General features: G+C 41.9%; 1 protein-coding gene across 1 annotated transcript in view; it reads left to right on the plus strand.

Moving 5' to 3' along the window:
• The window catches only part of mmp23ba (matrix metallopeptidase 23ba), a 31,460-nt gene that overhangs the window by 6,564 nt on the left and 11,022 nt on the right, over positions 1 to 13,874 (plus strand). The window contains exons 3-5 of the mRNA XM_020534104.2: positions 7,102 to 7,238; positions 8,169 to 8,336; positions 9,828 to 9,992. Coding sequence (XP_020389693.1) covers positions 7,102 to 7,238; positions 8,169 to 8,336; positions 9,828 to 9,992 — 470 coding nt within the window. The remainder of the gene's footprint in view (positions 1 to 7,101; positions 7,239 to 8,168; positions 8,337 to 9,827; positions 9,993 to 13,874) is intronic.

Raw genomic sequence — 13,874 nt, forward strand, 5'->3', positions numbered from 1 at the left:
CCGTGCCTTTGTGAGTGTACCGTGCCTTTGTGAGTGTACCGTGCCTTCGTGTGCGTACTGTGTTATCATGTTTGGACTTTGCTTTTGTGTATGTATTTTGCCTTTGTGTATCCCCACCAGCCTGTGTCTGTACACTGACCGGTAGCCCTGGGGAATGTATGTTTGTTTGTGAGATCTTGTACTACTGTTTGAACTGAGATGTGTTTCTATATGAAATTTTATATCAACATCTCTGCTCTTTCGCAAATTGCCAGATGTGCAGTGACCTTGCCATGTGTCATGTTTGAGACACTGTTACCTTATATGGACTTGAATCTACTGTTTAAACTGATAAGTTTTTCTGTCGGATGTTCTCTGTTAACGTCTGTTTTTGGTGACTTGTTTTTGATGTACTATGACTGATGTTATGTGTTGTGTCTGTGACGCTATAACTTACATGAATTTGAATAAAAGAGTATAACAAGGAGATTAGAATCTCCTCAGTTTTTGAAAAAAATATAACCAGGAGATTTAGAATCTCCTCAGTTCAGGGAGCTGACTCTGAGCTGACAGGCCAAGCCAGTGTACTGTGTACAAGTAAATAAAGGGTGACTTGGTGATGGGATACCAGGCTCTGCGCAGTTATTTTCATGGCAATGGGAGAAAACAGTTCTCACTTGCAACAGTCATCTTGGAGTTGGCGTAAACATTTCTGGCATCATGCCTTTGTTTGGGAAGCTTGACTCGTTTTGATCTTGCTGTTGAAGACTGGGCCCAGTATGTGGAAAGAATGTGATATTTTTTCCAGGCAACTGACATCGGGACAGATGAAAAGCAACAAGTAATCCTTCTGACTGCTTGCGGACCCGCAGCATTTTCGGTTATAAGGGGCTTAACTTTCCCAGCGGCACCAGACACCTTACAAGAGTTGGTGGAGTTGATTTATGGAATTTTATGACCCCAAACCACGTCTAATTCTGAGACGGTATTGGTTTTATTGAGCTATTACAGAATTTGGGGAATCTGTATCAGAATTTTTAACGAGGTTGAGACAACTGGCAGAGGTATGTGATTTTGGGTTAACCCCGAATGAGAAGCTGAGAGACTAGTTGGGATGTGGGATTAATGATGTAACCATGCAGAAGCACCTACTAGCTGAAGCCTAACTGGACTTCAAAGAGCCACTGCAACTGACTCTGGAAAATGCAGCAAATGGAGCATGGGAACTACAGGGCATCCCAATGGAAGTGGACATCCTCACCTGTCTGACTGAGGTTAGGGAGCAATACTTGAGTGAAGGCACCCATGGAGCCTCACGGAGGGCATGTCCTGAGCAGAGGGACCCTAGGTCAGCCCACAACAGAACCCCACAACAAAGCTAAGCCTTGACCAAGTGACTAAACAGTTCTTCAGGATCTGGGCCGGCAAAGTTATTGTAGTTGCTGCCGGTATGTGGACTCGCGACAGCAAAGGAATCCTATAAGGCCTGACTTGAGTAAGGAAACCCACAGGCTGGTACCCAGGAGAGTGCACACCGTTGGAAGTCCCCCTACATGTGGCTTGGAACAATTGGGGAGATTGGCCTAGCAACATTCAAATTGGAACCAATTAAAATTAATGTTTGGTTAACTGGTTACCTAGTTCCCATGGAGGTCGATACTGGCGCAGCTGTATCTGTGGTTGCAGAATCTGTCTTTAACAAGATTTGCACAAGACCTCAGCCAGACTGAGAACATACCTTTACAGGTTCAGGGTACAACTTTAGTTCTGGTTTCCTGTGAGAAGCAGTTTTTAGAGTTACCATTGATGGTTGTAAAAGGCTTGGGCCCAGGCCTATTGGGGCGGTATTGATTGAGCAAGATTCACCTGGATTGGCTCAACATTTTTCGATTAGAAAATGGCTGCCTCAGTGAAGTCCTAGGTAAATACCCAAGAGATTTTCAGGAAGGGCTTGGGACAATCAAAGGAGCCAAAGCTGCTTTACATGTTGACCAGGAAGCAATTCTGAGATTTTGCAAGGCCCGCCCAGTCCCATTTGCCCGTCGCACTGAAGTAGAGGCAGAAATCAGGGAGGCTGGAGACCGAGGGAATCAAACCAGTGCAGTTTGTGGAATGGGCAGCACTGGGCATACTGATTGTGCAGCCTGATGGCTCGGTTTGCCTTTGTGGGGATTTTAAACAAACAGTAAACCGCTACTCACAGCTGGATAAATACCCGATCCCTCGCATAGAGGGCTTGTACACAAAGCTGGTGGGAGGGCTGGCCTTTACAAAGCTGGGCATGAGCCACACCTACCTGGAGTTGTGACTGGATGAGGATTCCCAGAAGTACATTACAATTAATAACCATAAGGGCTTACAGCAATATACAAGGCTGCTATCTGGGGTGTAATCAGCCTGTGTCCTTTTCCAGTGGACCATGAAGAACATTTTACAAGGGCTACCCCAGATAGTCATTTACCTGAATGATGTGCTAATAACAGGGAAGACCAATGAAGAGCACTTAGTACTTGGACATTGTGCTTAAACGTTTCTCCCAAGTGGGCATATGGCTTAGAAGGAAAAAAATGTGTTCCAGGTGCCCCAAGTGACCTACTTGACTTACAGAGTCGACAAAACCGGATTAAACTCGTTAGAAGATGAAGTCCATTCGGTAAATTTGGATGATGATTGAGAAGCTGCAAGCATTGTTCATGATTTTTGGCCTCCGAGACGTATTGGTCACGGACAATGGGATGTCATTTACCAGCAGGGAATATGAGTATTTCTTAAAGTCAAACAGCATTTGTCACATAAGGACAGCTCTATACCATCCATTGTCGTAGACTCAGAGTCATACAGCACAGAAACAGACCCTTCGGTCCAACTTGTCCATGCCGACCAAGTTTCCCAAACTATCACATGCCACAGAGATACTAGAGAAGCGGAGCTTATTTGTCTCTTGTGCGTATTCGATCAAATTAGATTACTAATTGCCGAAAGTACATGCAAAGTCCAATCTCTTTGGACAGTATTATGAAAAGAAGTAGCCGAAGTAAAAATCAATCATTGTGCAGCTATTGGGCACATAGTTAATAAATGCTTATCTTGAATCTCCTTTTTAAATAATGCACATAATCAGTCTAGCAGAAAGAGTGGTCCAAACATTGAAGGCAGGCTTAAAGAAGCAGCTTACAGTGTCACTCAAAACAAACTGCCCCAGTTCCTGTTCCTGTTCCTGTTCCCTCATGCAACAACAGGGATAGCGCCTTAGGAAGACTCTGCCCCAGGCTAAACCTGAAACTCCCAGACCTGTGGAGGACAGGGTGAAACAACATCAGGAACACTAATGCTGGCCACATGCCTGCCCTGAGCGAGAGAGACAATTTAATTCAGGGGATGAAGTTTGGTGCTGGAACCATGGGAATGGCTCTGTATGGGTATGAGGCAAAGTGCACGTGAGGTCAGGTCCCGCAACATACAAAGTTCTGGTAGGTGATACAGTCCTGAACAAACGTAAGGATCAGCAGAAAGCGGTTACCTTGCAAACACTGCAGGAGCAAAACATAACCTGGCCCCTCAGAACAGCCAGAAAGACCTGTCAGAGACCACAGGGTTCTCCCTGCCATCTGGTGTTGAGGAAATTTCAGAGTCTGAGACAGATGCAGCCTCGATACCACTGCCACTGGAAGAAGAGGTGGTAACTCTGCCGAGATGCTCCAGACACGAGCAGGGTTACAGCCCGTGTCAGAGTCCGAGCCAGAGGAACCGGACCTGGGGCGAAAATGTCACAGGAAAAGCTACAAGAGAAAGACCAAGACCTGGGGGGGAGGGGTGGGAGGAGGGACGTAGTGATTGGAACCAGGAGGACCTTGTGGACTATGAGACCCTTCATTGGGTTTGTGAACCTGGGCCAATCAGGAAAGCCCCTGGCTGACCAATATAACGAAGAGATTTGGAATCTCCTCCGAGCTGGCTGACCCAGGGGACTTTTGCAGGGGCATGGCAAGGGCTGGAAAGCCCTGAGTGGGATTGCAGCAGTGGAAAGGAAAGTTGGATTCTCAAGTTATCTTTTTTTCTTATCGTATTCTAAGTTAATATGAATGGTGCCATGTATGTACAGCAAAGGTACACACTTTTCGCTGTATTTTTCCATTGAATGCACATGACAATAGATGATTCAATGCAATTACCTACCTGCACCCTTGTCTCAGCCCATCTGCTGCTGAAACCCTCTCCAGGCCTTTGTCAACTCCAGACTCGATTTCTCTAACACAATCTTGGCTTACCCTCCAGTGTAGCACCCTCTACATACTTCATCCTTGGCTCCTGTTTACTTTATGCTCCTGTCTTAAAGACAGGAAGACCACAAACAAACAAAGTAATTCACCAATATTCAATGTACAACTAAAACCTGAGTGGAAGAGAGGTCATCCAAATCTCTGCTGCCTTTGTTCTAACTTGCACCATGTCTCACTCACCCATCACCCCATTTGCTTCCTGACCAACATTGGTTCCCAGTCAAAGTACATCTTGATTTTAAAATTCTTTCATCATCATCTTTCTATCTCTGTAATCTCCTCTAACTCCAGTGTCTGTGCTACTCCAATTCTAACCTCTAAGGTATCCCTGATTTAATCACTCCACCATTGACAGGCTGCCCATACTCTAAGCTCTGGAACTGCCTCCCTATGTCACCCTGTCCCCACCTCTTTCTCTCATTGATGGGCTGAACGGACTACTTTGCTCATTTTTCAGTCTCTAAAATGTTTTTTGAAACCTACAACTAACCAAGCTTTTGGTCACCTGACTTACCATCTCCTTGTCTAGCTCTGTGTCACTCTGTGATGATGCTTTTGTGGAATGCTTTGGCATGTTTTACTGCATCAGAGGCACTTTTTCTCTACTGTCAGTGCCTCTCCCATCAAAACCTTTGTCAACTGAGAGGAAGTAGACTGGGCCACCCTGCTATCTGACAGCTGGCGGCTTGAGACAATATCCCTGTATTTCCCTCAGGCAGATTACACACTGCCTTCACAAGGAGCCTCTGCAAAAGATCATCAGAACTAGAAGGAGGCCAATCAGCCCATCTAACCTGCTGTAGCATTCAGTAAAATCTTAGCTGATTGGTCTGTGGCCTCAGTTCCACTTCCGTGCCCACCTTCTGTACATACACATGATAACACAGTGTTAGTAATGGAAGCTTTCACTTTTAACTCCTTCATGGAATGTGGGTCTTGCAGGCAAGACCACCATTTATTGCACTACCTCTAACTGCTCTTGAGGAGCTAATGGTGAACTGTTTTCTTGAACCAGTGCAATTTGGTAGTTTGAGGGAGACATTAGGAGTTGACCACATTGCTGTGGATTTGGACTCACATCAGCCAGAAAGGGGTGGAGCCAGTAAATTTCCTCCTCAATGCACATTTGTAAACCAGATGGGTTTTGACAACAAACTGGTAATTTCATGGCCCAAATAGATGATACACATTCTTTATTGTACATTATTTCATTAAATGAATTAAAGTGCCCTGATACCATAAGTAGGAAGTCCACGCTTGTTTCTGGATAGCTATTCCTGTAATAAAATCACTCTGTTACCAGGAGGAAAATGCAAAGCTGCACCTGTCAAACAAACATGAAAGTACACATCTAATAAATTATCCATTGACCTGCTCAGTTTTACTATTCCTTTTTATCCTAACACTTGGACACACAATATTCATCTTAATATGTTATGAAATGCATATTTTATTCATAGCACCATCATTAATTCAGAAGCCTATCTCCCTGTCAAACTTTAAAATCTTTATTATCTGACCACTATAAATTTAAAACAAAACTGTAAATGTCATCTTGTGGAGGAATTTATAACAATATAAATTAACACTATCTTAATTGATTGCAACAGTGAAGTGTCCATAAATTATTTTAATGGATCCTGTGTTTCATTAAAGCCAATTAAATCTGTTGCAGAGAATAAGTTAGTTCTGCTAAGTCAACTAAATTCTTGCAGTGCTCTATATGAATAGAGCAATTCCATTCAATAAATTCTGTGACCCCATTTTCTGCAATTTTGGTGTCCATGTTGCATGACTTTCATGTTGTGTTACAGTAAATATTACTGCAACACTGGCCTTCTAGTCTGGCCAGCAATCTTATTCTATTCCCTCCAAGATTTGCAAAAGCTACTGTATAATGACAATTAATGCAAAGGAAGCCTTTTCAAACTTAATCTAAAAGTCATCCTCCTATTCTATGGAGCCTTCATTTTTAAATAGGACAAATCCATTAGCATGTAGATGCTACTCTGAAGACATCATTTATTTTTACTACTTGTTCATGGGATGTGGGCATTGCTTGCTGCATCAACATTTATTGTTCATCCCTAATTATCTTTGGGAAAGAAGGTCATGGTGATGCACTTTGAACTGCTGCAATCCGTAGAGAGTAGATACATGTTGTTAGAAGGGAAGAGCATTCCAGGATTTTGACATAACAAATATAGGATAACCAATTTTTGATTTTGACAATTTTGTCTGTAGTACAAAAGATTACTCCTATCTGTGAAGGCTGATGTCTGTCATTGCTCACCGTGCTTATGAGCTAAATTGTCAATGATTTTCTGGCTGTAAGAGGTGGTCCCTGACATATGGGAGTGTCTTTTCATGGGGAAGAAGATTCTGTAGCGTTAGTTGACTTAAGAGTGTCAACAACAAAGTCCTAGAGGTCTAAAGCTATCCTATTAATGGTAGGTTTTTATATCCAGCATTTTTGGGACAGAGTTAAAATGGTAAAGTGGAAAATGGGTGATTAAAACAGGCAATGTAGTAACTCCTTCATTGAATATTTCACCTCCAACCACAATGTGACAAGTTCAGATTTTGTCACTTTTGAGCCATTTAATATTTATTATAGTGTGACATTCCAACTCCAAGGGCAAAAGGCAGAGGTCTGTGCTCAATTGACCCAACTTTAACCATGACATCTACCAGGCTGAACACGGTATAACACTGGAAGTGATTGGTAAACTTTGCCACAACTTTCCATGGGAGAGTATGTGCTGAAATTACATGTAGCACATAATTTTTTGTGCATTTTATTTGTAATATCATCCATGAATGAAGTTGCTTCCATTCACAGAATTCTGTCCTTTCCAAAGACCCTGAATGAAAAGGACACAGAAAAGGCAATTGCACTTGCTTTTCAAATGTGGAGCGAGGTTTCTCCTTTCAATTTCACTGAAGTTCCTGCAAATGTCAGTGCTGACATTAAAATCGGTAAGTGAGAGGTTTGTTTTATTCACTTATGGGATGAAGGCCTTACTGACTGGGCCAATATTTATTGTCCATCTCTAGTTGCCCCGTGAGTTGCCTCCATGACCTGCTGCGGTTCTGGAACTTGAAAGTGGTGGTGCCCCCATGTATCTGCTGCCCTTGTCCTCAGTGATAGCGATCATAGGTTTAGAATTGCTGGCTAAGGAGCCTCGGTAAATTTTTGCAGTGCATCTTGTAGATGGTACAAACTACTGCTTCTGAGTACCAGTAATGGAGGGAGTGGATGTTTGTAGATGTGATGCCAATCAAGTGGGCTGCTCTGTCCTAGATGGTGTCAAGCTTCTTCAGTGTTGTTGGAGCTGCACCCATCCAGGCAAGTGGGGATTATTCCATCACACTCCTGACTTATGCCTTTGTAGATGGTGGACAGGCTTTGGGGAGTCAGGAGGTGAGTTACTTTGCTGCAAGGTTCATAGCCTGTGACCTGCTCTTGTAGTTTATTGATATCAAAGATGATGAAAATACTCAATATAGAAATAGAGGATGTCATTGATAAACTTACTGAATTCACCACAGTTCAAATCTGAAGACACTCTATCTGGTTTACCTTTCCTCCTTCAAAAGCCTTCTCAATGTTTACCTCATTGACTAGGTCACCTGCTGCCTTTCCTAACTTCACTAAACAACATGTAGTCTTGTCTCACTTTGTTTTGTTAAAGGTGTTTACAATGATATTTTCAGAAGTGAATACTCATCCGAGTTCATTTAAACCATAGATGGATAAAAGAGAATCTGAAACTAAGACCAAACCTGAGCACTTTTAACTAGTCACTCCAAGTTGCAAATTGGATATCTTTTATGGATGCAACAGGATAAATGTAGAGAATTTGATGAATATGATCATTGATATTATGTTATTCTTCTCCTTGCTAGGATTTTATCCCATAAATCACACTGACTGCTTGGAAGTTCCTTCACATCCATGTTTTGATGGGATAACTGGAGAACTAGCACATGCTTTCTTTCCATCCCATGGAGAAATCCATTTTGATGATTTTGAACATTGGATATTGGGTAAAACTCGCTTCAGCTGGAAGAAAAGTATGTTGTATAAAATTAATCTGTGAACAAAGTAAAAAGTACTGAAATATAGTTGAGTTCTGAAAAAGGGTTGCTGGACTCAGTGTTAATTTTGTTTCTCTCTCACAGATGCAACGAGACCTGCTGAGTTTCTCCAGCAATTTCTGTTTTTGCTTCTGAAGTATAGTTCATTGGTTCTTCTTTATTCTGCTAACTGCATACTTGATTAAATAAATGTGCAGAGTTCTCCCCTTCCTTGTGTAGCATGGGCAACAGCAGAAAGTTAAGAAAATACAGCAAGAATGAAAGAAATCAGAATTGTCATGTCAAAAAAGTAAAGGTTTTGCATTCTTAATCAGATACTTGCTATTAAGCAGCAACCACCTATTTCCATGTATTAGCGCCTCATCATTAGCCCATCTCCCTTCATTTCTACACCACTTCCAATTCTCCTCTCCTTCCTTGGGAAACTAGATGGTGCAAATTCTCTGATGGTATTGCCTCAATTGGCAGTCCACAGGACTTCCTCTCCATCACTCCATCTACCAGCACCTCCAGGGCCCTGCCCACGAAGGAGGGTTCAAGTTTCCCTTTCTGGGTCATGTCCTCAGTGATGGCCATGCAGCACCAGTGAGGTATTCCACCAGTTCCTGGCTTGCAGTGTCTGAAGTGTGTGCAGCTGAGGTTGAAAGTATGGTGTCAGCTGCTTTAATACGCCAAGGTCCTGACAATGGGCCATCATGTTTGCCTATCCTGTCACATGATGCTTTGAAACATTACCCAAATAGCCCAGCTGCATAATTAATGAGGAGAAAGTTGAAGATTCTAAGCAAAGCCACCACAGATGACCAGGCATCACAAGTCTCGCTCAAAAAATCCGTTTAACTGAAAATGGGAACATTCTACCCTGCAGTTTGTAATGTGGCAAATTATACACGTTATCTGTTTGTACATATGGCATAATTTCTGTTACTTCACTGCTTTAACACACACTCAAAATAATAACGTCCCACGTTATAAAATGGACCAACTCATTTAAAACAGAAGGTGAGATTTATACTGTGAATGTCCTTTAAAAGCTGCTGGCCTTATAGTTGAGGTGTTGTTGACATTGCAGGCTTTGACTGAATGCTAATCCTCCCTCAATCAGCTGCTGACACTTCAGGTAATATCTTTGCTTAAATTGGAATTCCAGGTAACTTACCATTCTCGATGGCTAAACACAGAATTGACCCAGACCAGGATCAATATGTAGTCTATCCAGTGAGCTGATCCCAACTGAAGTAGCAATTATGCTGCTTTTTTTTTGAAAAAAGCAAAGTGCAACATCACTGTGTGGTGGCAGAGGGAAATATTAGTTGGTGTTTCTGATCTTGGTAGATCTTGAGTAACCCCTAGTTTCCTATTTATCTTTGGTAAAACAATATTGCTTAATAAATTTTAATGATTCCAAAATAAACATTAGTTTAATTTTATAAATGTGATTCTAAATGTGATTGATCTCTTCCACAGTTGTCTGGCTCACTGATTTGGTACACGTTGCAGCCCATGAGATTGGACACAGCCTTGGATTAATGCACTCTCAGAACTCGAATGCACTTATGCACAAAAATGCTACTTTAACAGGAAAAGATAAAATCAGTCAGGACGATATTTGGGGGATTTGGAGGCTGTATGGTAAGGCTTGAGGTTGTGGCACTCCCCTCATCTGTACCAGTAGAGTTGTGAACAGTGACAGTATCATGTGCAGGTGTGATACAGATTTACAGTTCTGGTTCCCATGTAGCAGGTTTGATGTCTAGGCTTCACTGTCAGAGAAAGAATAATGGAAGCCATGCACAACTCCCAATACCCAACTATTTCCTTTAGTTGAAACGTCCTGCTGCTAAGAAACCTCTGCCCACTTGGCCAAGCTGCTAGTGGTGTAGGCGACATCCCAAGTGTGGATGAAGAATTCTGCAGATGAAAGCCCCGTGAGGAACTAACTTGAGCCTTCAGTTACTGGACAACAAACTAAGCACCAGTGAATTTGAAGGATACTAATAACTTACTGTAACTCTGGAAGTATTTAACATCCATTTTTCCATTGTCATTTCAGATCATTGAAGTAAATTCTGAGCTTTCAATGTTAATTGATGTTGGTTAAACAACCTCCAGGCTGTGCCACCAAGGGACAAGTAGTATACATGAGATGAACAATGGCTAGTATTTCCATTGATAGTTTTATTTTGCAAAAAAATTCAAACTTTCCATTGATATTTTTAAAGGTGAAAATACAAGGTAAATCCATAACAACAAGGTGTGGAGCTGGATGAACACAGCAGGCTAAGCAGCATCATAGGAGCAGAAAGGCTGATGTTTTGGGCCTAGACCCTTCATCAGCTGGGATTCCCAGTTACCAGATTAGTTCCATACTGCATTTTCGATTTGAATAAGGGAAATGATTCCACTGTAGATTGAACTGAACATTCTAGATTAATCAGTTCTCACTTTAGCTGCAGTCTCAAAGCAGCAAAGTTAGGTACATTTCAAAGCAGGCTTCAACATTTGTGCTTTGAGAATGCTGATAACCTCCCCCAGGTTCCCATCCACCTACAGCTTCAGTGCTTTCTCAGTCTCCTATGGTTTAGTTGGGTTGTTCAGTCTTGCAGCACACATGGCATCCTTCCAGAGAAAGGACTGTTAGTTCTCATCTGACTAATCTTACAGGGCCTTCGTAATAAGATGCTGTATACTGAGCTCTTCAGTTCTTCCAAAATTAAAACAAAACATTGACAGCCGTCACTAATAAGTCCAGTAGGGAATTTGAAAAACTGTTTTACGCAGTTGAACTTACACCAGAAATGGCAATTAAGAAGAAATAGCCAGGATGTATTCACGAGGAAGCTGTATAAGAATGTAGGAGAGAAAGGATAATGATAAGAGTTACAAGGACATAAACTGAGATTTATGTCGCATCTTTAATGTAATGAAACATGCCAAAGTACTTTGCAGGAACATTTTACACTGAATGTATGATACTGGACCATGTAAGGAGATATTAGGACAGATGAGTAAAAGCTTGGTTAAAAAGCTAGCTTTTAAAGAGCATCGTAAAGGAAGAAAGTGAGACGGAGAGGTGTAGCAAATGGAATTCCAGAGTTTAGGGTCGAGGGAATGGAAGACATGGCTACCTGTGATGGAGTAATTATGGTTGGCAATGCAAAACAGGCCTAAATTGAAGAAGTGCAGAGATCTCAGAAGGTTGTGGGGTTAGAGATTACGAACACAGGGAGGGGATAGGCTGGGAAATAATTTGTAAACAAAGGATGAGAATTTTAAAGTTGTTGTTTGATATAGCACAGGGGTGATCAAGGAATGGGACTCCCAGCAGGTTGAGATATACAGGCAGCAGATCTTTGGACAACCTCAAGTTGGTGGAGGATAACACGTGAGAGGCCAGCCTGAAGTGGATTAGAGCCAGGCATCTGTAGAAAAAGCATGAACGAGGATTTCAGCAGCGGAAGATCTGAGACAGGGCTGAAGCCAAGCGGTGCTACTCAGGTGGAAATAAGCATTCTCAAGATGTCTCAAACTAGGAAGTTCATCTCAAGATCAAATAAGACACTGAGTTTGTAAACAGATTGGCTAATTTCAGATAGGTGCCAGGGCGAAGGATGGAGTTGGTCATTTGGGAGTGGAGTTTGGAGCAGGGATTGAAAACAATCACTTCAAACTACTCAAAATTTAACTGAGGATATTTCTCATCTGGTACCTGATATGGAATGAGCAGTCTGATAAAGTAACAATGTTGGAGAAGTTGAGAATATGGTGGTGGTGGGATGGAGCAGGTGTAGTCAGTTTACTTGTGGAAACTAACAGCATGCCTTCAGATGCTGTCACTGAGGGGTAATGTAGAGACCAGAGCTAGGAGGAGGCTAAGATAAAACCCTTGGTTCCATTTTTTACCGACAGAATGGTAACAATGTGAGAGAAAACTCATTCAGCTTAACCAACACGGTTAGCTAAAAGAAAATCGGAGCTAGTTTGTCTGGACAGTAAAGACCAGCTTGAGTTTGTTGTCCCAAATGATCAGTTTCTGTGCTATAAAATCTGAGTGATCGATAGATGGAATTTGTGTCATTTGGTGATCTACTTTTTGTTCTACGAAACTGTGGCTAAGAAAGGTTGTAAGGAGAAACTTGGGAACAATAGACCTGTGAGTCTGACTTCAGTTGTGGGTAAATTTTTGGTGGTGATTGTAAAAGATAGGATTTATGAACATTCAGAGAGACAAATATTGATTAGGGATAGTCAACATGGTTTTGTGTGAGGGAAATCGTGTCTCACAAACTTAATTGATGTGGAGGTGCTAGTGTTGAACTGCAGTAGGACATAGAACATAGAACAGTATAGCACAGTACAGGCCCTTCGGCCCATGATGTGCCAAACTTTTACCCTAATCCTAAGGTCTATCTGACCTCCACCCCTACCTTATACTATCAGCAATAGACAAGATCAAAAATCACACAACACCAGGTTATAGTCCAACAGGTTTATTTGAAATCACTAGCTTTTGAAGCATTGCTCCTTCCTCAGGTGTGGTGAGAGAGGAGGTATCAAGACACAGAATTTATAAGTACATGATCAAAAGATCATACAACAGATGCAAATGTATTGAACATAATTTATAAACATAAAATGGCTGGCTGAATCCCTGCTGTTAAATCTTTAATCAGTTAGAAGGGAGATGCAGGTTTCAATTGATTAAAATGCAAATCCCAGAATTTCTTTCAAGTCACTGCCCCGAAATAACTAAAGGTTTTGCCAATGTATACAAGAGGTGACATCTCAGGTCAAACAATGCTTTTGGGTGAGAGGCCTTGTTTAGAATCTGTCTGTGTTTTAACCTGGAGTCAGACTGGTTTTATTTCCAAAGCAGGAATTTATAAAATGCCCCATTGACCGACTGTGTCTACAAATTGTGAGCTTTTTGAAAAAAAATTGATTGTATCTGCAAAAATAAATGTGCAAATGCAAATTCACCCAATAGATTTATATGTATGTGTGAGTGAGGGAGAGAATGTTGTGTGTGTGTGTGTGTGTGTGTATGTTTGTCTGTGAGGGCGTGTTGTGTGCCGGAGGGAGAGAGTATGGTGGTGGGGTCACCTGTCGTGCAAAATGAACTCAAGATGATGGTTGAGGCCATCCTCATGGGTACCAAACATATACACATGCACATGCGCCCGCGAGCGCGCGCACACACACACATAGTCTCTCTCCCTCTTAGTCGCGCACACATACAGTCTCTCCCTCACTCACTCTCACTCTTTCCCTCACACACACACACACACGCGCACGCGCGCTCTCTCCCTCACTCTCACATACATATAAATCTATTGGGTGAATTTGCATTTGCTCATTTGTTTTTACAGATACAATCAATTTTTTTGGTCAGAAAGCTCACAATTTGTAGACACAGTCGGTCAATAGGACATTTTATAAATCCCTGCTTTGGAAATAAAACCAGTCTGAGTCCAGGTTAAAACACAGATTCTAAACAAGTCCCCACCCCTAAAA

The sequence above is a fragment of the Rhincodon typus genome, chromosome 31, assembly GCF_021869965.1.
Source record: "Rhincodon typus isolate 14 chromosome 31, sRhiTyp1.1, whole genome shotgun sequence".
Classification (NCBI taxonomy): domain Eukaryota; kingdom Metazoa; phylum Chordata; class Chondrichthyes; order Orectolobiformes; family Rhincodontidae; genus Rhincodon; species Rhincodon typus.